At 34.8% G+C, this 25,745-nt stretch overlaps 2 protein-coding genes across 2 annotated transcripts in view; one reads left to right on the plus strand and one right to left on the minus strand.

Moving 5' to 3' along the window:
• LOC142339120 (uncharacterized) overlaps window positions 1–25,745 on the minus strand; it is a 192,573-nt gene that overhangs the window by 38,030 nt on the left and 128,798 nt on the right. The window lies entirely within an intron of this gene.
• Window positions 6,763–9,075, plus strand: LOC142339773 (uncharacterized). Its single transcript, XM_075390033.1, has 2 exons — window positions 6,763–7,183; window positions 8,705–9,075. Exons 1-2 carry the CDS (start codon window positions 6,839–6,841, stop codon window positions 8,804–8,806), a joined length of 447 nt encoding a protein of 148 aa, XP_075246148.1. The 5' UTR covers window positions 6,763–6,838; the 3' UTR covers window positions 8,807–9,075.

Below are 25,745 nucleotides of genomic sequence, written 5' to 3' on the forward strand. Positions count from 1 at the left end.
AGCCGTTTCACAGGGCTCTGCTCATGGTTTATAAGATAAGCACAAGTAGAGTTATTTTATATAATTGTTAGCAAAATTTAAAATTTAAAAGTGTTAAGCAGATTATATTCGCAAGTTGGATTGACGTGCTTGTTACACGGCCTCACTAGTTACACTAACATCTGGGATACGTTCACCGGATAGAACCCAAAGATAATTACCAGCTTAACTCGATATTAGTGGATTGCACTTTGTGAAACAGGAAATGTTAGATTTTGAGTGAATATAAAGAGAAATATATTGGATAAAACAAAGGGAAATAAAGTAATGTGTATATGGATGCTTATAGTAGTGGATAAAACAGGGCTTCCAGTTAGCAGGACGATTTGGTCTATTCCCCGAATTCGTGAGGGGGAATAGGCCAAATTGGACTGATGGCTGGATGCCCTGTTTTATCCACTACTCCCTCCCAAAGTGTTTAACGCCCCCAGTTATAAACTATAACTATGAATTGTTATAGCGCGTCACTATGTAAACAATTGGCACGTGCGCTTGAGGACGATTATGCTTGAGGACTAAGCTGGGGGGGGGCAGAATAGATCCCAAAATATTAGAGAATGGTCAAATTTTTTTGGGACGTCACACTCAAATTAACATTTATCAGCAGTTAACTCTTCGGCGATTTTAACTAAAAATTTTAACCGTTTAAACTAACCATTCTTTATTGTGTTAAATTATTTTGCATTGAAATTTTGATAGTTTGATTTTTGTTGCAGAGTAATTTTGGTCTCGTTTTAATAAACTTTTTACAAAAATCATTTTTTGTTGCTTGAACTAACAGACAACTTCTGGTTTTTTTGCGACAATCGAGCAGCGGTTTTAGATTTCAAGCTACAACTTGGTTCAAAGTTATTTCTGCACAGTCGCTCAACTGTACGTACAATACACAAGTTGCTCGAATGAAAATTCGGCAAAGTGATGAAATTTAAATTCTGACTAGGTAAATAGGAACTTGTTTCATTATAACTTCCGACACAAAAGTTGGTTTGAATTTTTGCACATTCTGCATTGACTGTTTTAGATGGTGACTGCAGAGGGCGGCGATACGTATAAGATAGAAATAAGAGATGTAGTATTTGTAAGGTCAGAGAAGAGTCAACAGGGTGACTTTCTCACTCCCATCTCTCTCCGCTTAATGTGACCAGAAGAAAATGAACGATTTCTTGCGTCCAAAGTCATAAAATATTTGCAGTTGCTCGAAATGCTTGCTGATTGATAATTATGACCGCGAATCAAATTAAAGCTTTTTTTGTGCCTCTTTTCTTTTTGTGACAGCAAAAATATAAGAAACATAAAAAAATACTTTGTATTCAATGTTTTTGGAATTTGCCTTTTGTCAGTAATGATAAATAGAAAAATTATGTATTTAATCGACAATTTTTTTCGCAAAATTTTAGCCTGAATGGTGACATTTTTAAAATGATACATCCAATGAGGGGTCTGAAAATCATTCATTCATCGTGACACACAGCACCATCAGCCACCAGGACCTTGTTCTCGCTTTCGTTTTAGCAACAAAAATAATTTCTGAATAAGAGCATTTTAGGTCAAGCAAAAAGCAAGAGTTCAAAGATGGAAAAGTCAACCAAGAAAGAAAGTTGAAAGAATGTTCTAGAAAAAAACGGTCAGGCAAAAAAAGTTTTTAAATTTGTAAAACTAAACTTTTCTAATTTTAATAAGACGGAGTCGCTAATAAAAAATATCTTCGTGACAAAATATTCTATTGGTTACAAACTTCGGGCAAAGACAACAACAACTTTCTCTATTTATCCATTCAATTTTTTTGGATACAAAATGGCGCATAAAATCAACTACTTTAAGGTTTTCAGTGTTTAATTGCTACGTGAGCTGAAATATCCTTTCGAAACATAACCGACTAAACGTCGGAAGAATTGCTCTTGTACGACTAGTGGGAGCTCTAGTCAATTGCAGCCGGCTTCAGTCGGGGGGAGGGGGGGGGGTGGGCTAAATAGGATTAAAAAGTTCAATAATGAGCTTCAAATAACCACATTAGAGGTTAACATATACCACTATTAAGATTTAAATTTAAAAATGGCACCAGTTTCGGCACACTTTTCAATTGAATTTTAGTATTAAATTGCCGCCAATTGAATTCAGCTGCTCGAAATTGTGATTGAGAGAGAATTTTATTTTAGATCACGCAAAACGCAAAAAGTCAAGGGCGTTAAAGTCACTCGAAAAGTCAAAATTGTCAAACAAAAGTTTTGCATAAAAAACATAGCCTGTAGAATACAGAAATGTCTCGAAACGTCGTGCATTATAATCTCTAATCTAACCTTAAAGAAATCAGAACATCAAAACAGCTAGGAGAAAAAAGCAAAAGTAGCCCAACAAACCGCATTAAAGTGTTTTAAAAATGCCGACAATTTTTTAGATTCGATGGGAGCTAGGTGGGGTGGGTGGGTAGATAGGTTGGGGAGGTGGGTAATGCTGGGTTAGTGGGGGGGGTATGTAGGGCTAGTTAGGTGAAGGAAGGGGGTATTTTGGGGCGTAGGGGTAGGTGGGGGGAGGAAAGTAGGTTATGGGGGTATTTAGGTGGGTGGGTGGGTAGATAGGTTGGGGAGGTCGGTAGCGCTGGGCTGGTGGGGGGTAGGTGGGGGTAGCTTTGTGAAGGGAAGGGGTAGGGGCAGGTGGGGGTACGGTTTGCGGGGGTTGCGAGGGCGTTGGGGCGGATGGGGGTTGATAGGTGGTGGGGGGGGGTTTGTGCGGTGTAGTTTAGATAATTAGGGGTGACTTATATAGGAACAAAAAATCTCAAAATGACCTCTACACCTTGAACACTACCAGCAGTTCTTAATTACTATACATTACAAACGAAGCTAGTGTTAAAGTCCAATGTTCGGAAACAGAAGTCAACAATCAAAAACGGAGGTATTTGCTCGAACGGAAAGGAGTCAAAATTCAAGTCATGAATAAACTTGCTTTCTTCTAAAAAAACCTGTAGAATCTCAATACTCCTCTTCGAGTCGTAAAAAGACACACACGTTTACAATAATTGCTACGAACTTCGTTCAAGAGCAATTAAACAGTTTTATATGATACGTTGCAACTCATAAAATAACAACGGGTTGAGATTGTGTTTATCCGCTGTATTTTTTTTTGTAAACACTTAAGCCTAAAAAGAGACATTTTTATACTGATCCGCCCAATTAAGGTCTGAATCTCCAACATCCGTTGTAACAGACAGAAGCATTAGCCATACGGCTATCATGTACTGGTTCAATGTTAAATTCCTTTTACTTTTGTTTTAGCAACAGAATTGATTTCTTGATAAGGATATTTTATGTCAAGCAAGAAGCAAGAAGTCAAGCATAGCAATATCAACCGGGAAGAAAAATCGAAATCTTCTTTTTAAGAGCTCTGAAACTAAAATTTTCAAATTTTAATACCTTCGATTGGTAATAATAATTATTGTAACAATTAATATAAGAAGAATGTTATTTTATTGCCATAATTTGAGCACATAGAACATAAACCTCTCTTTGTCCATTCAGTTTTATTTGCAAGAGGGCGCAAAAAATCAATAATTTAACGTTTTGTTCGTTTAATTGCTTGGGCGAGCTAAGATATTATCTTGAGATTGTTCAATGGGAATCATCGAAACTTTTCAAATCAGACGGACTCGATAATGTGTTAATTCGCCGTAAATTTTGTAAACATTTTTGCCTAAAAGTGACATTTTTATAATGATACGTCCAAGGAGGGTTGTGAACCTCCTACATGCATCGTGATAGACAGATTTTTAGCGACTCAGTTATCAGGCTCTATTTCTATAGTAAATTAATGTGGCTTTTGTTTTTGCAACAGAAATAGTTTCTGAATGAGAATATTTTAGGTCATGCAAAAAGAAAGAAGTCGCATGCGATATTCAACCGAAACCGCAAATCGAAAGAAGGTTCCACAATGAAGTGGCCAGGTAACATGATTGCACTAAAAAGACACACTGTTTACGATAATTGATTCAAACTTCGTTCCAGATCAATAAACAATTTATCTCATTTTTTAAACAAGAAATATTAGGTTTTCCGCAAAATATAAATAGACTTGTTCAGTATTTTATTTTCATCATTTTTTGAGAAAAAAGAATAAAAATTGAAGGTTTCTCAGGATTTCAGATAATGTTTATATACTGTTATTGGTGATGTTTAATCTACCAGAAAAAAAATTATTGCCAAAATTTTATAAAAACTATTGTCAATCTTGACGAGCAAAGAAACAATAACGTTGATAAATGCTGACCTATATCTTCTATCTGCAAGTCTTTGAAAGGAATGGACACCCGAAGTTCTTTGTTCTCTTTTTAAAATAACTCGGGACTGAAAATATTTACAATTCAAGAAGTTAGCAAATCAATTTTGGTAGCTTTGTAAAAGAAAGCTAAAACAGTACCCACGAAAATAAATAAATGGATACTTGATTGTTTATTATCAAGAAATGAAAAAGAATTATTTTGATCAGTAAACGCATCAAATGAGTAAAACAATTTTTTTTAAAATGTTCTTTTAAGCAGAGTTATGAAACGTAACTTTTGCATTTTCTACCACGGAAAAGTTGATAAGCGACATTAAATAGTGAGAACAGGTAAAAACTATAAGATTTATATATCGATGAGTTTCGAAGAGAAGGCGCTCAAGTTCAGGAGTTAATAATTATTGTTTTTTTAAAATTGTTTGGTTAGCGTTCATTGTCTTGGAGACTTGTAGTGTATATATTTTTTATATAATTCTACCATTGTTTGAAAATATTGAAATAATTTTTATTTTTGGAAATAAATTTTTTCTTTTGTCTCGTATATTAAATCACTGAATCACATTTTTTTGCTTTGCCAGTGTTTGTTGCATAAAATTAATGATTTCTTTTCTGTTTAATGATATCTTTTGTATTTTTTTCTGTTGAAGATGATATCAGTTTTAATAAGACTTTTTAAGTGTTGTTTCGGTCCAAGTTCTCCTTACTTAATTCATGGCTTTTTTTAACTCAACAAAAGGAAACTTTCTCCAGACGAACTAAATCAATTTTGATACCGGAGACATGAGATTTGTGCGCGAAAAATACCATCATTTTTAACCATCATTTTTAGGCTAAAATTTAATATAGGTTTTTTATTCAACATTAAAACCATTGTAATTTTTTTAAAGCTATCAGATCTCGATTCCCACAAGATTAATTAGCTTTGTTTCAAAATCTTAAGGTTGTTTAAGTAATACTTACCCTCGTTTTGTTTCTGACGTCACTAGCTAATTTTTGGGATTACAATATCTGTTTATGGCTTGAGAATTTTGCTTTTTCCTTTGAATTTTAGGCGTTGTCAAATCGGGACGCTTGTTTAAATTTAAGTTGATATTAGTTATTGTCCAAGGCACAAAGATCATTTGAGATGTTTTTACTCTTTTTCGCATCTACTAATAACCTATTCCATTTACTCCTGTCTCTCAAATTAACTTAACATCAAGCCTGTGGAACAAATTAAGTCAATGTTTTTCTCAAACTGAAAAAAACTGTAATATTTTTGCGAAGTAAAAGAAAGGTTATTTCGGAAGAAAACTATGGAAAACCAAAAATTGACAGTTTTTGACGTTTAACACCCCAGAAGATATTCCAAGCTGAACCTGCATATAACAATAGTGAAACTCAAATCCAGTTCTGATTTCTGAAACCTTGCATACCAACTGTATATTAAGTTTCATTAATTGGAATCTATTCTGATTATGAATAAAATGAAGTCAATAGGTTCGCCCAGGCTAAAAATGTTTTGTAGAGTCTGCAAAATTACTCCAATGCGAAATTGAAGTGAGCAGCATAATGCCATGCTTTTGTAGCTTGTAACTGGTAAGTAAAACAGTTGTATAAAAGCTCTTTACAACTCAACTACTTTTTAGGTAATTACCACAAACTCACTCGGCTTTTTGGTTACAACTTGATACGCAAACTAAAAGTTACTTACAAGTACGTACGTGGAAGTTCGAATCACAGATAAAACAAACTTGGTAGACAGCAGTCAAGCTGAACAAACTACTTTTCATGCAGTAATTTTTGTTCGAAAATCAAGACTAGCCAGTGTAAATTGGGATTTGAGTAATGACCCCCCAAAGCCCAAAAAACAGAATGCTTTTTGATTAAGTCAGAGCTGATTTGCTCTGTCACCAACCTCCGGTGCTCTGAATTGCAATGTTTCACTATACAAATTGCACTTTGAAACAACAATCTTTAAGCCAAGAAGTTCAATCACACTCATTGAAATTGATAAGATCTTTAAAATGTTCCACCGTTGAAACTCTTTTTGTTCATTACATCAAAACTGCATTGTACTTACGGCTTTGATATGATCACAATTCAATATGATCACAAATCATTTTTTCAAGAATAAAATTACATTGACAATTTCTCCTAGCCTGATGACTGAAATGATAGTGTCCAAGATTGATATCAATCATTGAGGTCATGCCCAAAAATTGGTTTAGATCAATACCGGGAGATAAAAATCTTGATATATTTTACAGGGACAGGTTGATGACACGCTAAAATTACAATGAGTTTGCATAATTATTATCCGTTTGATTATTTGGGAGTGGCTTTTAAGAAATTATGTTTAACATAAAAAGAAAAAAAGCCACAATAGCCTAAATTAACATACGAACCGTCTAGTGTTTTGATATAAATAGCGGTATACTAAACAATAAAAAGCAAACCAACAAACTGGCGAGAGTAAAACCTTTTTTAGCAATGATTTGAATAAGCTATTCATTTCAAAGCTTTTGAAACGAATCAACGAATCAAAATGCCGATATCGTTTTCAGCAGCAACTGTTTTACAAGTTATTGCGTTTGTAATCATAGGATCTGCAGTTTGCGAAATTCCTGATATCATTTCCAATTTTAGCGATATAGTTGTACCATTCAACCCATCCCAGCTGCCAACGGCCAGTCCAAACGTTTCAAATTGTGTCGAAGAGCATAAAAATTGGGTAGGCGGTTTCAGTGCCCCAAGGCCCCCTACACGGTTGGAAAAGATTGCAGCCAAGACCAGGATGAGGAATTCATGGGAAATGATGGGAAACCTAACGTTCTCAGTGGAGCAAATGCGTAAACAGTCGTCCTTGTTGCATCCAAATTTTCTCTATTTGGTATGCAACATGAGATCTTTTCCGTTTGTGTCAAGCGCATTGGGTGCATATTATTTGCACCCTCAGATGCACGTCAGCTTTAAATAACTACAATGTAATGGCACACGTAGTCTGTATCTGGGGAGGGGGGAGGCATAAAATATTTTTTTTGGGGGGAAACAAACTTGACAAAGGAAAAAAGTCCACAAAATTTTGGAAAAAATGGAAAAATAAAGCTGACCATATTACGGTGCAAATAAATTTTTTACTCAGTGGCGCTTTATGGCATGTTAGTTAGAACGTGAACTTTATTACTTAAGATATTCAAGGTATTTAAAAATCCGAATTCTACAGAAAACTCGGGTCATGTACTGAATACATAAGGTCATGGTTTAATGGTCACGAATGTTATCGACGATTGCGGGGGGGGGGGGGGGGGGTGGGGGTTGAATTCCAATTGACGCAATATGCCGCGTTATTATATATCAAAAAAGCACGTGTACCTAGGGGGCGGACAAAGTTATGGGGGGATTGTTCATGCTTGGGAGGGAGAGTGAGAACATTACGACGCAGAGTTATACCCCAAAATTTCAGCCTTAGTAAAACTGGTTCAAAAATTATATACATATAATGAACGAAATTAGGAGACATCCTTTGTATCTTACTTTTCGCAAAAGGGGTACCGCCAATTTTGCGAAATAAAAGGACATTCGGAACGAAAAGTAGGTTACAAGTCTTGTAGCACGTTTCCGCTCAATTTAGGTATCTATTATTCGCGCGCATTTTGAGCATGCAATAAGCACTTTAATAAAGATTTAATTGAAGCTTTCAAAGCTTTAGTGGTTTAAATACATGCAACACAAAAACCTTTTTTTTCCGAAAAATCCCTGGCACATCAAAGGCTTTGTATATCAATGTGAGACTGGCCGATTTTAACAAGTAGTAATAAACAGTACTAATAAGTAGAAATAAAGTGCTATAAGTAGTAATCAAGTACTACTAATAGTAGTAAGTTCGGCTTAAATAAATATGTAGTATTTAGGTTAGGCTCAATTGAGGAATATATGCAAAATCGAGCTTCATTGCGTGCGAAAAATAGATACAAAAATGGAGCAGATGCGTGATACAAGCCGTGCGAAAAATAGGTTATAGAGTTTGTACTTGCATTTTGCGGCTAAGTTTAGGACAATTTTGCGAACACGGGATTCTAATTTCACTTCCATTTTGCCGGTTTCTGCTAAAGTAGCTATTTTCCGCAATATTGTTCCATTTTCAATGTATTAACATAGTAAAAACAAACACGAGATGCACCCATCGGGCATATCTGCCCGTGACAATTTGGGTGTACCTCTGCGTCGTAATGAACATAAACGATCCATGAACACTGAAGATCTTGGCGTAAATATCCGCCAAAGGCAAAAAGCGTCAGATTTTCATTGGCAACCAGGATCGATTATTTCTGCCCCCACCCAGGGCCGTGTTCTAATGACCCTCGACATTGGTGACTGAAACAGAATAGGTTCATTGTTTACTTGGGTTTAGGTTGTGACGGGAGAAGGCGAGGAATACAAGATTGAGCTGAAAGGTGAGGGCTTTGCAAGGTCAGCCAGGATGGAACCGGGTGATTGTCTCACTCCCTTCTGAGATAAACCAATCGAAGCAACTATAGAGAATAAATTGCACGATGCTTTAAAACCAGAAGGTTCACGTCCGCTAAATTTCTCATAGAAGACTTAGAATTACTCAAATGCTGCTGGTTGATATGCAATATTAAATAAATGTCTCGCATTTCAAATAATCTCGTCGCAATTAAAAATAACAAGTTCTTCTGCCTTTTTCCTTAATGTTATCGCTCATTTTTTTTTCATGTCATTAGGCCGCAAAATGTATTTTTCGCCGATTTAAAACCAAGTTTGCACAATTTATGCAGATTTAAACACGGTAATCAGTCAGCTGGCCTATTTAGTTTTACAAAAAATTGGCCCCTCACCCTTCGTATGTTCGCTCCTAAATATAAGACTATGAGCGAGAATGAGCAGTTTATTTCGGGAAACTTCAACCTCAAAAAGTACTGAAACCAAGCATACCAACCGCTCAATACCAACCGTTAATTGATTCTTAATTGATAATGTTTTCCATTTCCATGTGGAAATTTGAAACAAAGTTGAATTAAGTGCACACTTTAAAGGAAAGTATTATATGGTCATTTTTATCTTATTTTAATTACTCATGCCTCCTTTTTTAATACTTTACATGTATATTTCGGTCAAACCAAAAGCATTATTGTCAATTTACTAGTGCTTCAATAAAACTAATGAAATCAATTATTTTTATTTCAGTTGAAAATTAAAATTTACCATATAATTGACCGTTTCTGATGAATTATTATCTCATACGAACTAATTTTTTTGTAAGGTTGATTTTGATCGTGCCTATTGGGTCAGCCTCGTACAACACACCGAAAAATGACTAAAAGGCATTTTTTATTGGGCATCAACAGTTTGTTTTATATAATAACTTTTTAATTGCTAATTGCAGCCATGTTATTTTTCAACACTGTCAAAGTTGATGCCCAATAAAAAATGCCTTATAATCATTTTTCGTTTTGTTGTCCCAGGCTGACCCAATAGGCACGATAAAAACCAACCTTACAAAAAAATTAATTTGAATCAGATAATAAATAATCAGAAACTGTCACATATATGGTAAATTTCATTTTTCAACTGAATTAAAAATGATTGGTTTGATTAGTTATTATAATATTTGGGTTTATGTGACTAAAGCCTGTGATGACTTTGGTTGATTCCTAATTTGTTCCTAGTTGACCTGGGTTCGAGGATATATCCCTCAGCAGGTATTAATTTTTATAATATCAAATCTAGCTGTTGCACTTTGGCTACTTCATGTTCCTTTTAAATGAAGACAGCCCGCCAGGCCTGTAAAGCTGATGGCATTTCTTTCGGCATTAAACGTCATTCCGAATTTGCTCAATTTCAATGCTAGGAAAAAACATTGTTTTCGTGGCAATTGGTAAGAAAGCGACAGTTGTCAGAGTATACTGAACTCACTTTTTCTTTTCTTTCTTACAAATTGAAAGTTGATTTAGATTTTAGCAAAACAAAAAAATCCTTAGTACAGGATGGCAGAATTATTTTTGATTGAGCCATATATAGTATTAGAAAAAAAAGCAAAATGTAAATTGCAGAAGTTAGCCACTTTTTCCCACATTTCAGCAATTTTCCACCAAACCTTCTCTCAGCCAGTTGTTGCAATTATCTAAAAATCTATTGTTCGGGATAATAAATTTTTCTCTTTAACAATGAGAGCATGAAAAGCTGAGGGTTACTGTGTTGCTAAAGAGATGTATAATTAAAATAAAATTGGAAGTTTATCTTCAAATGCATGATATATTTCTTGTATATCTTTGTACAGTTATAATGCTTTATCTTTTTCCTAAAAATCTCACAAAATCCTTGCTCAAGAAAATCATGGATCAAAACAGCTGAACACTTGAAGAAACGAAAACATTGATGCTGAATTTCAAACTTTAATGGAACACATCGGTCTCAGATTTATTATCACTTGTAATGCTGTTTTTTTTGCAACATAAACGTTTTAACCTTATGCTATACTATCGTTTCTTATTTCCAACAAAAATTGTTAGTTTTTGTTCTAAGTGTAAAATTTGTTGTAGTGTTTGCATGAAAATCAAAAACCTGGTTTGTTTCTCCAGGGGCGATATTTGTGAGATAAAGTATCTGCTTAGCGCTGGTAATTTGTTTTTCATATCTGCTCCTAGCCTCTCCATCTCTTACTCCTCTCAAACAATTTAACCCAGACTCGGATACACAAAAATAGTAGCACAATTATTCTTCAGAAAAGTGTTGGGTCTACTGTTCTCACCCTGGAAGAAAACAAAGAAATTTGAATGATCTGTCATGTTTTGGCATTTTTAAATCCCATAGGATTCTTCGTTTTCATTTTTGAAATGTGCTCCAAGCTAATGAAATATTGCATCAAAAACTTGAAACTGATATGAAAATTAATCAGTACTCTATTGATGCAAAACTGCGACGGGTCAATTTTTTTGCTACTCAAACGCACTTTGAAGTAACACTCGTCAGCGAAAAAATTGGATCGTTGATTTTGACTTTAACTTTGATATTTTCTTCCGTTTAAAAGCTGTATGTCAAAATGGACCCATCAATACAAAAAATATTCAATTCATCAAAATCGCGCTGTACGTTGTAAATTATTAAAAATCTTTCCTCTATGGCAAAATTAGCAATTTTTTTTCTACTGCAGATAGATTTATATGCATGACATTTGCGGTCTTTAGATAACAAAGTGAAGTAGATGTGATGAAAAGCGTTAAATTTTTGAAAGAGTTGCAAAATTAGGATTATTATAGATTAAATTTATGAGCTTTCACAACATTTTTAATCGATCTAGGACTGAAATTTCTGTGAAACATAAAAAAAGTGGATGCTTTAATAAACAAAAACAAAATTTCTGGAGCATCCAGAACAAACATGATCACAAGTTAATTCGCTTCAAGACAACGATTAGTTATACCACCTGTGGCAGCCTGGCCACTGACAAAGTTTTAATGTTGTAGGTTTTTAATATCAACAATTGAATCTTAAGGCCGAGTTCATTAAATTGAGATTTTTTTCCGGTCCAAATCAAGTGGCATATAAGAAAATGGCATATAAGAAGCATTTTGAATCACATTCTATCGAAATCCAAATGGTTTGTTCACATTGCCAAGATACATAATTAGTAGCTAGCTAGTGTTACTACAAACTCGTTATCAAACTCGAACTGTCTCACTCTCAACAAGAAAGACTTAGAAAGTATGCACGACTTGAGCAATTTATTACTAAAATGCATCAGAGTCTCTACGATTTTTTTGTCTACAAACTTTCTAGGTCATCAAATTTACTTTAAACTTGACGTTATGGAAAACCGCTCACTTTTTATCGACATTCTAATCTACAGCCAATCAGCGATGCATTTTTTAGATGTATGATCATGTGGCCACCAGAAAAAAACATAGCTTGAAAAATCCTCATAGATCAGGTGAAACTCTTAATTTGGTCTTATTAAAGAGACAAAAATGCCTATGGAAGATCAATTCCTGAGCGGTAAAATACATGTTACTGTGTTTTGGTTCTGTAAATCATCTTAGTGATTGCACTGCTTCACTTAACTCCGTTTTGTGAAAAGAAAAAAAGCTTTGATGTTTCCAATCTTTCTTTCTGAGAAACAAAATTCCTAAGCAAGAGATTATTTGAAGAAAACATAGAATCTGTTGATTTACCTGGTTTTAATGAATTCTTGCATATTTTGAACATCTGTGTTTTTGAAGCCAATTGAGAGATAAATGTTTATTAAGCTTAAATCAGATAAATCAAATCTAAGAAAAAGTTTTCTTGTGTTTACTAAGTGTTGTTTATTCTTCATTAAGACACTTTTGAATAAAAACTTTTTTAAATTTTTACCTCACTAGCGTCTGTGGCTCCTTAGAAAAACATATTTTTGCGATCAATTGTTTATTGAAAATTTGGCTTTTCGCAAAACAAATTGTAATTCAGCAAAGTTGAACCATTAGTTAATGGGAAAAATTGAGTATCAAGTAATGCAACAGATATGTACAGTATAGTTGATAAAACAGTTCACAAAAATAACTGAAAAAAATATCCGGACAATTAGGAACCGATGAGAAGAACTGGGAGGTGTAAAGTTCTTTGCGTTTGAGAGAAGAGCAGCCGTTTCAGTGATATGATGTACAACGTTTATAGATGACTGAGATCTATAACGGTTGACAAAAAACTTGATCAATTTCATGGGGATAGATTGCTGACACGCTAAAATTACAATGAGAGTGCAAAATTGATGTTCGTAGGATTCGATGAAAGTTGTTTCTATTAAGTTAAGATTAATATAAAAGATAAAAGGGTGGCTGCCAAGGAAGCCGATTTCTGTAAATGAAGCCACACTCCAAAAATTTCTCCTGTGAATTAAACAAAAAGTCGTGTATTTATACCCCATTTTTCGCTTAAAAGTGGACACACGATAAAAGGCCAATTTACTCGAGAAATCGTTTACAATTCCACGATTCTCTCGGGCTTAACCTCGGGACTTCTCGTGTGATTCACATGATAAATCATTTAAAAGTCACGCATTTTTACGCGTTTTTTGCTTGATTTTTTTTGTGATAAATCACGCGATTTTTCGTGTAAAAGCACACAAAGTTGGTTGAAAACACACAAAAAATTGCATGAATTTTACATGATTAATTGGGGTAATCGATCAAAACTCCTGAGGTTAAGCCCGGAAAAATGGAGTAAATATACACGACTTCTCGTGTAATTTGACCTTTTTTCGGTTGTCTCTTTTCACGTGAGAAATCCGGTGAAAATTCAAAATTTTTAGCAAACTTTAAGTGATTTCTCAGGTATTTTTTTTATTTAACCAGCAAAACGCGCGTTTAATACAAATTGCGGCCCTAATTGGGGATTTCTTGAATTAGGATAAACAAGAAAACGTTTAAAGGCACTTTTAAAAAAGAGAAAAGAATAACGCAGGCGGTCAAATTTATGGCCCCGCCTGAACATTAAAGTTCAACATTAAAGATTACACCTGACCATTATTATAGTCTAATTTTCATGGTACAACATGAAGTAAAGATCAGCCGAGCAAAGTTTAACATTAAAAAATACAACCGGTCATTATTATGGCCCATTGTTCTTGCTAAAACAGGGAAAAAAGTAGCCCAGGAAGGAAAGCGAAAACATTGGGATACCAGTATTTTAAGTTGCCCCTAGAGGGCCCATGGGCCATCATTTTTGATAAACGGCCCGCGGTTTTCGGACTAAATTCCACAGCGGATGAGAGGCATGGCCATGGACAGCGGTCCACTGGCGCCCGTACCAACTAGATGTCTAAAAATTGACGGGCTTTTGTTTCTTTGGTGCATTGGAATACACTGTGCACTATTATACTATTCGCAGTGTTGATTGTAACGGTTTACAATGTATTATTTCTGATAGATTACATAATTATTACATAACTTCCGGCTTGTTTTTATGTCGACTTGCTTTTACTTCGGCTTAATTAATGTTCACCAGATAAAAGAGCCACAATAGCCCACATGAACATACGCATTGTCTAGTGCTTCAGTATAAATGGCGGTATAGACCAAAGCAAAGAATCAAACTATCAAACTAACTACGAGAGTAAAACTTGATAGCAGTAACTTGAATCAAAATTCCTCAGCAGCGACTCTTTTTCAAGTTATTGTAGTTGTTATCATAGGATCTGCAGTTGGCAAAATTCCTAATATGATTTCGAATTTGATTTCAACGGCCAGTCCAAACCATTCGAATTGTGTCGAAGAGCATAAAAATCGGTTTCGGGAAGGCGGTTTCAGTACCCCAAGGCCCCCTTTACGAGTGGAAAAAAATGCAGCCGAGACCAGGATAAGGAATTCATGGGAAATGATGGGAAACCTAACGTTCTCAGTTGAGCAAATGCGTAAACAGTCCTTGTTGCATCCAAATTTTCTCTATTTGGTAATGCAGCATTAGATCTTTTCCGTTTTTGCCCTGGTCATTGGGTGCATATTAATTGCGCATGCCTTAATTGTACATAGTGATTAATTGCTCTTGAACGTGGTTCATAGCAATTATTGTAAACGTGTGTGCCTTTTTTATGCAAAATTTTTGCTTGACAATTTTGACTTTTCGAGTGACTTTTACGCCCTTGACTTTTTGCATTTCGCGTGATCTAAAATTCCCTCTCAATCACAATTTTAAGCGGCTGAACTCAATTGGCGGCAATTTAATACTAAAAGTCAAATGAAAAGTGCGCCAAAACTGGTGTCATTTTTTACTTTAAATCTTAATAGTGGTATATGTTAACCTCTAATGTGGTTATTTGAAGCCAACTATAGAACTTCTTAGTCCCATTTAGAACCCCCCTTTGAAACAGGCTGCAATTGATTAGAGCTCCCACTAGGCGTTCAAGAGCAATTCTTCCGACGTTTAGTCGGTTATGTTTTACTATGTAATCCGGTCGGTTATGTTTTACTATGTGCTCTGTAATGGGGGGAGGGGGGCAGAAACAAAGAAAAAGAACATACTGGGGGGAGCAGAAACCATAAAGATTCGCAAAATATTGAAAAATAGAAAAAAAATGGACCATATTACGGAACAAATAAATTTTGCATTGAATGGCGCTTTACGGCAAATTAAGTATCAAAAGGAACTTTATCACTTAAGGTACGCAAGGTATTTAAAAATTATAATTCTACAGGAAACCCGTTATGTACCGTCAAGTACCGTACATTAAATATATGCGTGAACAACCAATGTACGTTTGAATGCATGAGGTTGTGGTTCCATGGTCGGTTCTACTTCTTTTCACCCCTATTCAGTAAACCCCCTATCATTTAACCCCAATTTATTCACCCCTCTATCATTTCATCCCGCCAATTAGCAGTCGACATTAAAGGTATGTTTTGTCATAATTAGGTGGATAAATTAATCCCACGTTCGGTTGTGATAGTTTCATATCAAGTCCCACGGGCCGCTGAGGCATGACCGAATGATTACAATCCTTATTTTATAGAAAGATTAAAATCGGGGTGAAATGATGGAGGGGTTAAAAGATAGCGGGGTTAAATGATACAGGGGTGAATAAATCGGGGTTAAATGATAGGGGGTTAAATGAATAGGGGTGAAAAAGCGGACACCCCATGGTCACCGATGTTATCAACGATGGGGGGGGGGGGGGTACTATTAGAGTTACTATTATGAGGGTGGTACTATTAGGGTTACTATTATGGGGGGGGGGTTTACTATGTCGCCTTTGTTTGAGAACAGAATCGATCCTCGAATTCTGAAGATCTTGGCGTAAGTTGCAGTCAAAAGCATAAAAACGTCAAATTGTCATTGACAAATGGGATCTATTTATTCTGCCCCCTCCCCCCGCCGAGTTTTTAATGACCCTACTGATTGGGGGCTGAAACAGGTTACGTCCGACCATTGTCCATTGTTTTCCTGGGTTTAGGTTGTGACGGGAGAAGGCGAGGAATACAAGATTGAGCTGATAGGTGAGGGCTTTGCAAGGTCAGCCAGGATGGAACCGGGTGATTGTCTCACTCCCTTCTGAGATAAACCAATCGAAGCAACTATAGAGAATAAATTGCACGATGCTTTAAAACCAGAAGGTTCACGTCCGCTAAATTTCTCATAGAAGACTTAGAATTACTCAAATGCTGCTGGTTGATATGCAATATTAAATAATTGTCTCGCATTTCAAATAATCTCATCGCCATTAAAATTAACAAGAGCTTCTGCCTTTCTACTTCTCTAAAGTTATCTGTCATTTTATGTTCATGTCATTAGGCCGCAAAACGTTCGGAGTCACTTTGAGGACAACAGGCATTTGTGGACAGTGACAAAAGTGTCCATGAGCCTCAGATTGATGTCTTCGTTGATTCTTTTTTCAAAATTTAACTAAGATCCAATTTAAAAGCCAAGTTTGCGCATTTTATGCAGATTTAAACACAATTATTAGTCAGCTAGCCTATTTATTTTAACAGAAAATTGAACCCCCTCCCCCTCCGTGCATTCATAAATATCAGATTATAAGCGAGAGTGAGCAGTTTATTTCGGAGAAATTCAACCCAAAAAAGTACTGGAATCAAAAATACCAACCACTCAATGATGTTCCACTGACCGCCTTAGAGCTGTATATAATTGACCGTTCCGGATTTATCATCTGATTCGGATTATTTATTTTGTAAGGTTGATTTTGATATTGGGTCAGGTCAGCCTCGGACAGCAGACCCAAAAACAATCATAAGGCATTTTTTTTTACTGGGCATCAATTTTGACAGTGTTCAAAATTAACATGGCTGCCAATAGCAATTGAATAAGTTTTTATATAAACCAGAACAATTCTTAAATCAAGATATTATCATACTTGGGCTTATGTGACTAAAGCCTTTGAACAGTTGATTCCTAGCTGACCAGGGTTTGAGCAATTTTCCACCAAACCATTTCTTAGCAAATTGTTGCGAATATCTACAAATACATTGTTCGCGATTATTGATTTTTCTCTTTAACAAAGTATTTTAACAAGGAGGCTCGGTAATGTGCGTTCGCACATAAAGCTCCGACCCCTCTCATCCTCATTTTTGGCATAAATGTCTATCAAATGAGGAAGTATTTTTCAAAAAGAAATCTGTCTGAACAAAAAGATCGCCTGCAACGCAAACAGCTCAGTGGAGTAAAAATATGCCGCATTAGATTGAGGAGATCAGCTATTAATAAAAAAACAAGTCAAGACGAACAACAAAATCAAACAATAATAACAACAAACAATAACTAAATCTAAAAATTTGTGTCCATTAAAAAAAAACTGATTGACAAGTCAAAATAGCATCAAATAAAATTGGAAGTAATCAAAATATATTTTTACTTTACTAGAAAAGATATGGGACCACTCCATAAGAACACTCGGTAACAATTAGACAAAAAAAGAACAATAAAAATTGGCTTATGTTTTTAAAAACAATAATTTTCTAGGTAATGAAAACCATTAGATAGCAATTGAAAATATCCAACATGTCTATGATCACATACGCTTCTATAGGAGGGCTTCAGGACCTGTTATTAATCAATTTTGTATGCAGTTATAAAAAAAACAACAAATAGAGACAACAAACAAAAAATCAGGTGACAGTTTGCAATGAAATGCCGCCGATGCGGTAAACTAAGATTTTGCCCCATGAAATATGATCAGTTGAGCCTTCCTCGAGCGCCATTAACTTGTCATGCAACCTCTCATTAAGGAGAATAGGAAACAATTAGACAAAAGAAGTGAAAAACAGCAAAATTAATTAATACTTTTGTCTTTCTACAAAACAGTTAGTTTTCAAGTCATGAAAGCCATTAGCTCGACCAAAAAATCATTTAATTAGTCCGTTTTTTGTTCAAAAGAGGGGCTCGAGACCTGTAATTAATTAGAATGTGTTTTACGCCTACAAAAGGAACCTCAAGGATAGTCAAAAAGCAAAAACTATTTTACTTTTTTTTTGCAAAAAACCAATGTCGAAGCATTAAATTTTGCACACCTTCTGCTTCCTTCGAGGACAATAATCTCAGACATGACCTATAAACAACAAGACTAGAAGACAAACTGACAAAAAAGAACAAAAATGCAAAGTTATTCTTTTTTTTTTAAAAAACAATTGTTTTTAAAGTCATGAAAACCATCCGCTATATACTCAAATCAGAATATGGCCTCATTTTTTCCTCCATTGACAACCAATGAGACCTGTCATCATCCTGAAATTTGAGACGACTAAAAAGACACAGTAAAATCTACAGCCAAAAAAATTGTGAAAAATTCATTTAACTTCTTTGAAGCCTTTAAGACCGTAATCTATGTCTTTTATAGGTTCAATTGTGTTTTATTGTCAACGTCAATAAGGTAATATGTGAAGTGTCAATAATGTTTTATGTGAAAAAACGAGAAAAAAAGTGAAAACCGGACCAATGCCTTAAAATTGAAAACAAATGGTGAAATCTAGTAGTATCAAAGCCACAAAACCATAAATGAATGCATAAAACCGTAAAAGAGATTAAGTTTTAATTCAATAGAAGGAATAGGAGGAAAAAGCAATCTTTCTTTGTTGACATTAAGCTACAAATTGACCAAACTAAAAAAAGTAGTGGCGAGGTTCATTGTTTATTGGAAAATCATTTTTAAAAGTCAAAACGACCATATTCTTTCGAATAAACCAACTATTTACAATAATTGTAAACAGCCGAGGAACCCAATTGTAACTATCAACGATAAGCTTTAATTGAGATGTCCACTAAGAGAACTCAATTGTTTCAAATGTTATAGAAGTAGATAATTTGTTAGTTGAAAAATCATAAATTAAAGCTGTTTTTTTTTGGTAATCATAGACTAAAATTAGTAAAAACGGTAAATTTTTGGGTGTGTACTTCCGGCCAATTTAGTAAAAGTGGGATAAAGAAGCTTGTTTCCTGCAATTTTTGATGAAATATTTAGCCAGATTTTAGCCAAAAAAGTAAATCAAAATAGTCAACAAGACTTCGTGTCTCTTAAAATAAAATCAAGAGTTTTATTGTTAACAATTTTTACATATTATAGCAAAATTGACAATCTTTTTGGCAAAATTCCGGAATCGGCAAGCCTCCGCTATGCTGAAAAGTGAGACCAACGCCATTGTAGTTATAAGTATTTACAATTTTTATATAAATTGACAAAATTTTTTCAAAAAATCCGGAAATTGTGAATAAAAACAACGGATGGTTGTCTACTATTCACATAACTTAAAACCTCGATAACTCCCTGTAAAATACAAAATTAAAAAAATTCTTTTTAATTCCATATTCTACGCTGGACGGGCTTTTAATTATAGCCCTCACAACTTTCTACGATGAATATATCGATCGGTCAAAAATGTTTGAACAAAGAAAAACCCAGTTGAGTATGTAGTTCCTCCCCCCTGAAGAGGGCTCGGAAAAAATCACTCTGAGAGCTTGAAAAGCCAAGGGTTACTGAATTGGGTTAAAGATATACGCAAAAATTAAAAGAAATTGGAAGTTTATTCTCAAATGCTTGATTTATTTCCCAAAAATCTCTCAAAAATCTCGCTCAAGGAGATGATGGATCAAAGCAGCTGAACAATTGAAGAAATGAAAACATTGACGCCGAATTTGAAAAGGAAAAGATCGAAAACTTTAATTTTTCTTTGAGAGGTCAATTTGTCATAAAGATATAACATCTATAAAAATCGTTTCTGTTCTCTGTTCTCTTCAAATCAGTTTTTTAGGTTTCCTTTATATAACCAAACCCTCTTCTTTCTCGAAAGTCTTTTTTTGAAGGATATTTTTTATTTATTCTCCAAAAATTTAACTTCCAATTTTTGAGTTTGGGACGTATGTAATAATAGATAATGCACAATAAAAGACTCGGCGTGAAAATGATAAACAAAGGGAATAAAGGGACCCACTTTGCTGTCATAATTTTTCTGCTCTTCCAAAAGATCACAAAATTTTTGCCATCTCAGCTCTGAAAAATAATTGTAGAGCAGAATTTAATGAGAAACAGCAGGTCAAAATGAAGGTCAAAAAAATTTAAAAATTCGAATACTGGCAAGAATATTTTAGAGGAATTGTTTAATAATTTTCAGTTTTTCAATTGTTACTGGTTTTTTAATCTATAAAACAAAGAATATAATTTCTTCTACCTCTCATTTTTTGTCTTTTTCTATGATAATTAGAAATGAAAGTTGCTCTTTATAAAAAACTCTTCATAGAAAAAAAGGAGGATCTTAACACAGTTACAATTTTTTTTTAAAAGTGACAAACTTTGTATACAAATAAGGGGAGTTAAAATAGTCTAGAGGGTAGTTATTCAAATGAATTAAAAAAAATTAACGATTACAAAATAGCAGTTCAACTGAAGTTTTTTTTTATTCTGACACAAATTTCTATAGCCTCAAATCTACCATGCATTCTCGATAATTTCATACAATAAAAAAACTTTATCATGATCACCATACTTATTGAATATTCTGATAACAAATTTTTGAAATTGAGGGCTTTTTTTGTACTTATTTTGTAATATTTTGTACTGCAATTGATACCATTTTTCTAAAACTATTTTTAACTCTGTAACTGATTCTAGATAGACGTGGTAAAAGAAAAACTAAAATTAATCTGTGTGAGAATATCTGATATATCATTTGGGTGTAGGTGATTCACAAAAAGTTCGCCATATTACTTTGTCAATGAGTGAAAGAAAGAGGAACTTTTCCCCCCTTTTGAAACTTGTACTCATTGTTTTTCCAGCAAAATAAAGCGAAAATTGTGATAGAGTTTTAATCAAAATGCTGCTAAGCAGACGTCAAGATAAGTGCAAGCGCGCACCTATTTTACGACATTCAGGATTTTGCCGAGATCTGATCAGGACGTGTGAGTATTTATTATGAAAACTTAGTCCAACAAAGTCTTGCTAGGCAATGCAGATTTTGTCAAAAAAATTAAGCTGTTGTATATCTTAGTACGTTGTACTAAGTTCAGATCTAATCTGTTTGCCCCCCCCCCCCCTCCCCCAAATTTTTTATGTCCCATATTTACAAATTATGGGTTGTTATATAGAGCGTTACTTATTTGCAAATGAGCACATGAACCTAAGGGATGTAGAACATATATACCATCTAAGTGCGTTCCGACAAAAAAGATCTCAAAAATTTTGTCTCAGTCTTTCATCAAGTTGGAGCTTAAAAATTTGTATAAACAACTAATTATCCCATTGATAAAAAATTGTGTCGACATATTTAAATTCAGGTTTCTTTTGAAGTTTTTCGAGGCAACGCTTTGGTGAACCTCAATCGCATCTAAGGTTAAGATCAGTTTGGTCTTATGGCGCTATCAACGTTGATAAAATATCGAGCTCACTTTTGCATATTTTACAAACACCTGCATAATTCGGTACGTATTATATGCAATTGAAAATTATTCTTGTTCCTGGGAACAATTAGCCATTACTCACAGTATTTTTGAAAGGATAACAATTTGAATAATAATCAGACAAAACACTGAACGTTTTCAGGTTTACAAATGAAAACGATGTCTGAAATTGCACTGATAATATTTGAATTAAACACCTTTATGCTTTTTCATCACACCTTTTGCAGAGAAGAGGGATTTTTAGTCAGTTTACATCCTGTTTTTACCGCATCTTCTCTTTCTGATCACTTACAAGGTTTGAAAAAATCTAAAAACTATGAAATTTAGTAGATTGAACCAAAAACGTCGTTTTGCAGTTTTTGATTAATTGGTTTACAGTCAATTGAAGTTAAATCATACAATAGTACGATTTTTGGTATATATATATATATATATATATATATATATATATATATATATATATATATATATATATATATGTGTGTGTGTGTGTGTGTGTGTGTATTTTAAAATGACTGGCCAATCTATATTTTCAGAGAAAAAAATCTTTAATACGCTTTAATAAAGAATTCACGCGTTTATTACTATGGAGCTTTATGTTTTTATAATGAAGAACTTAAACATTTTTTTGGGTTCTCTGTATTAAAACCCTGTCTAAAGGTTATACTTTCTATCCCTTCTGATGCACCTATATCAAAAAGAGAACTTCCTTTCATCGTAAGGATTCATTGTGAACCATTTTTCATTTGCTTGCTAATCTAATATAAAGTAACTTTAAGTTTTCGAGATTTTTCAAATGCAAAGTATACTTTCTTTTTTTTTCTGAGTTATGTCATGTCCGTTTCGGTTTGCCTGTTTGTAATGAACCTTAACTTTTTTTTGCAGAAATAGTTTAACTGAAAAGTGGTGTTTTATTTTGATCAAAAAGCAAAGTCCTTAGCCTGTCTCTAGCTATTAGTATCATGTCATTATCACCATTTTTTCTTGTATTCTCCTCTTTGTTGTATTCGCTTGGCAAATAGAAAACATATCTTGACATCAAGTGCTTAACTCCGAAGTTCCGGATCGAAAGATTAACTTGACAACAGCAATATGATCAGACTCTGGACATGAATAAAAATTGAACAACTAAAATGTTTACATCAATCATTATCACCATTTCAGGAAAATAAATGTTCTTTTTTGTCCTGTTTCCTTACTGCTGCCGCTTCTCACGGGAGGCAAATTTACCCCAATCTACGTTTTTTTCTTTCACTCCATGCTGTTTTAGCAATTGTAAAATATCCTTTATGCACGATTGTAGCGAGTATGCATTTATATTAGCTCTCGGCAAAAAGATCCATTTTAAACAATGTCAAAAAAAACCATCTGTTTTTTATTTAAACCATCTTTGACCGCAAAATGCTATGGTGTTTTAAAAGCAATGTAAATATTAGATTCTCACGCTCTTATGAGTTTGTCCGTTCAAATCACGACACGTGCTCTTATCGCTAATGCATTCAGAGGTGTGAAAATAAGGGTCGTTGTGTCGAACATGCTTGCTATATGAGAAAAAACTATGTTGATTCGCTGCAAGAGTCAAATAGTTCAGTTGATTATGCTGAATCGCAGAGCGAATCAGTTTTATCGAACTTCAGAGTACTGAACAAAATAGCACTGTGCTGATTCGTAGGCCGAATCAGGCTTATAATTTTTTCTGAGCGTATTATCAATCACGGTGCCATTCGTCAATTTACTTGTTTGTTGTATTGGCCTTGAGATTGGAAAACATAATTTGATAGAATTGAATTCAAGTGCTTAATTTAAAAATGCTGGTTTGAATGATCAACTTAACAACAAAAATATGATCGGACACAGGACACGAATAAAAATTGAACAACTAAAATGTTACATCAAAGTATGAACATACTTAATTTTGGAGAAGTTAGAAGGTATGAGCAATTTGTGAATGAAAATGCCAGAGACATAAACAAATTATAGTGAGAGGGCAAAATGAACTATGACTATAAGATTAGCAACGGAATGATGGGTTGGAATAGTATCTTTGGTACCTCTGTACCACATATCTCCCTTATAAAAGAAAATTAAGCTTTGCTAAATTTTCGGTTCAAAAGCGATGAGTTTGACAAAAAATTAGATAAAAATATGTACTGTTTAGCTACTAATGTATTATCTGTCTGTGAATGTTATGTTTTTTTTCAATCTCTGTGGGAGTTTAGAGACTATCCGGCTCAGAATTCTTTTCGACCTCCAAGGCAGTGAGAGCTGGTGCACTGATGTTTGCGGAGACATACGTTTAGACAGCTGGGGCTATTTGCAGTTTGATTACACCTAACTTGAAGTGCGTGTCTTGGGGGGAGGGGGTGTTTGGCGCATGAGTGTTTTTATCCCTTCGATGATTGTAGTTCGCCGGGCAGCTGGCTTGAATTCCAACGGGCCACGTGGGGCGATTGGTGTTGATTGTTGCGGTTTACTGGTGCTTCGTCTTTTCTTTGGCACACCTATTAGTGCTAGGCAGGAAACATCTGACTCGTCTGTCTGCGGCTCTTTTTGCACTTGTCTGCTTCGTCGCGGCTCTGTTGGAGCGACTATTGTAGCATTTGTTGAAATTCTTGGTTGGTGGAATTAGTGGATAGGATGAAGTTTTTACGGACCTCCGTAAGCGCAGGCCGCTTAAGATGCTCGTCTTGATCGAAGAAACAGCACTACTGTCGTCAGGTGCGGCCGTTTATTCTTTTATCCCCTTCAAAATTTTTTCTAGCACCGGAGGCATGTTTGAGATGTTGTCCTCCGATATGCTATCACCTGGCGTTTTTGATATACAATCCGCGTAAATTTAAAGGGGTTTATATTTTTCGGCCTTTGAAGTGAAATTGGCCATATCTGATTTTGCGATCGTCATCGCCATCTTTTCTGATTTTTATTACAAAGATGTAAACTCCATCTGTGATCCTTTTTGACCCTCGTTCCAGCATCTCATAAAGTTCCATTAAATCTTTCTTTGATCGCTTGTTGGCAGGGATCTTCTTTGCTCGCATCAATTGTACGGAGTCTTAGGGTCGCGCGCTTGGTCGTTCTTTTCCATCTTTGTGCATCAGGCGTTAACTCCTGATGGCATTTGTCTTTATTTGTTTCGATCTCCGTGTCACTTGTATCAAGATCGTCCAATTTCTCTGCCGGGATCAGCTATGTCCAGTTCACAGTATATTGGTTTAAGTACTTGATATAAACAATTTCTTAGAAAAAAAAGAAATGATAGATTCAGCGCTTTTGTTACTTGGCGGAGTGTTCGAGCGTCGTCCAAAGTGTGCCTCGAAGGAGAAATTTTAAACGTTTTCTGTTTGCAAGTACAAAATTGGTTTATTTCAAATCTTATGCAGCTTTTCATGTTGAAAATGGATTTAGCTGATTCTTTAATGCGTCCAAGTCCACGTTTCATAGTTTGTATTACGCGCTCAACTAAGACTTTAGCTCGGTTTGCAATGAATATGTCTCGATTGGTTGCTTGTCTTGGGGTTCAATGTGAAGGGTTACTTCTTCCGGTTTTGTTTTGACTAGGACGACTGAAGTGACGCATTCGTCGGCAAAATTGCGAGTTTTACTTGCGTGCACCACTTTTCCCAACGTAGTATTGGTTCGATTGATGGATTTCCCAAGAATGATCAATTGAAAACGGAGTTTTTAGGGATCCTGCTGACTGTGCGGTGTCGAGGGATACTGCTGACTATACACGCTTGTTGTACGAGAAAAATTCTCGGGGCGAACCTATTGGATTACTTGATTATGCTGAATCGCGGATCGAATCAGGCATATTGAATTTCAGAGTACTGGCTGAACAAACACTGTGCTAAATCGCAGACGAAATCAGGCTGATAAATTTTTCTTGTATTCTCCTCTTTGTTGTATTCGCTTGGCAAATAGAAAACATATCTTGACATCAAGTGCTTAACTCCGAAGTTCCGGATCGAAAGATTAACTTGACAACAGCAATATGATCAGACTCTGGACATGAATAAAAATTGAACAACTAAAATGTTTACATCAATCATTATCACCATTTC

This window comes from Convolutriloba macropyga, chromosome 5 (genome assembly GCF_964194025.1).
Source record: "Convolutriloba macropyga chromosome 5, txConMacr16.3, whole genome shotgun sequence".
NCBI lineage: Eukaryota > Metazoa > Xenacoelomorpha > Acoela > Convolutidae > Convolutriloba > Convolutriloba macropyga.

Excerpts from the sequence above, each read along its gene's own strand:
- LOC142339773 (XM_075390033.1), top strand. The coding sequence starts at position 6,839 with ATGCCGATATCGTTTTCAGCAGCAACTGTTTTACAAGTTATTGCGTTT. Across the intron at positions 7,184-8,704 it reads ATCCAAATTTTCTCTATTTG|GTTGTGACGGGAGAAGGCGA; the intron begins GTATGCAACATG and ends ACTTGGGTTTAG.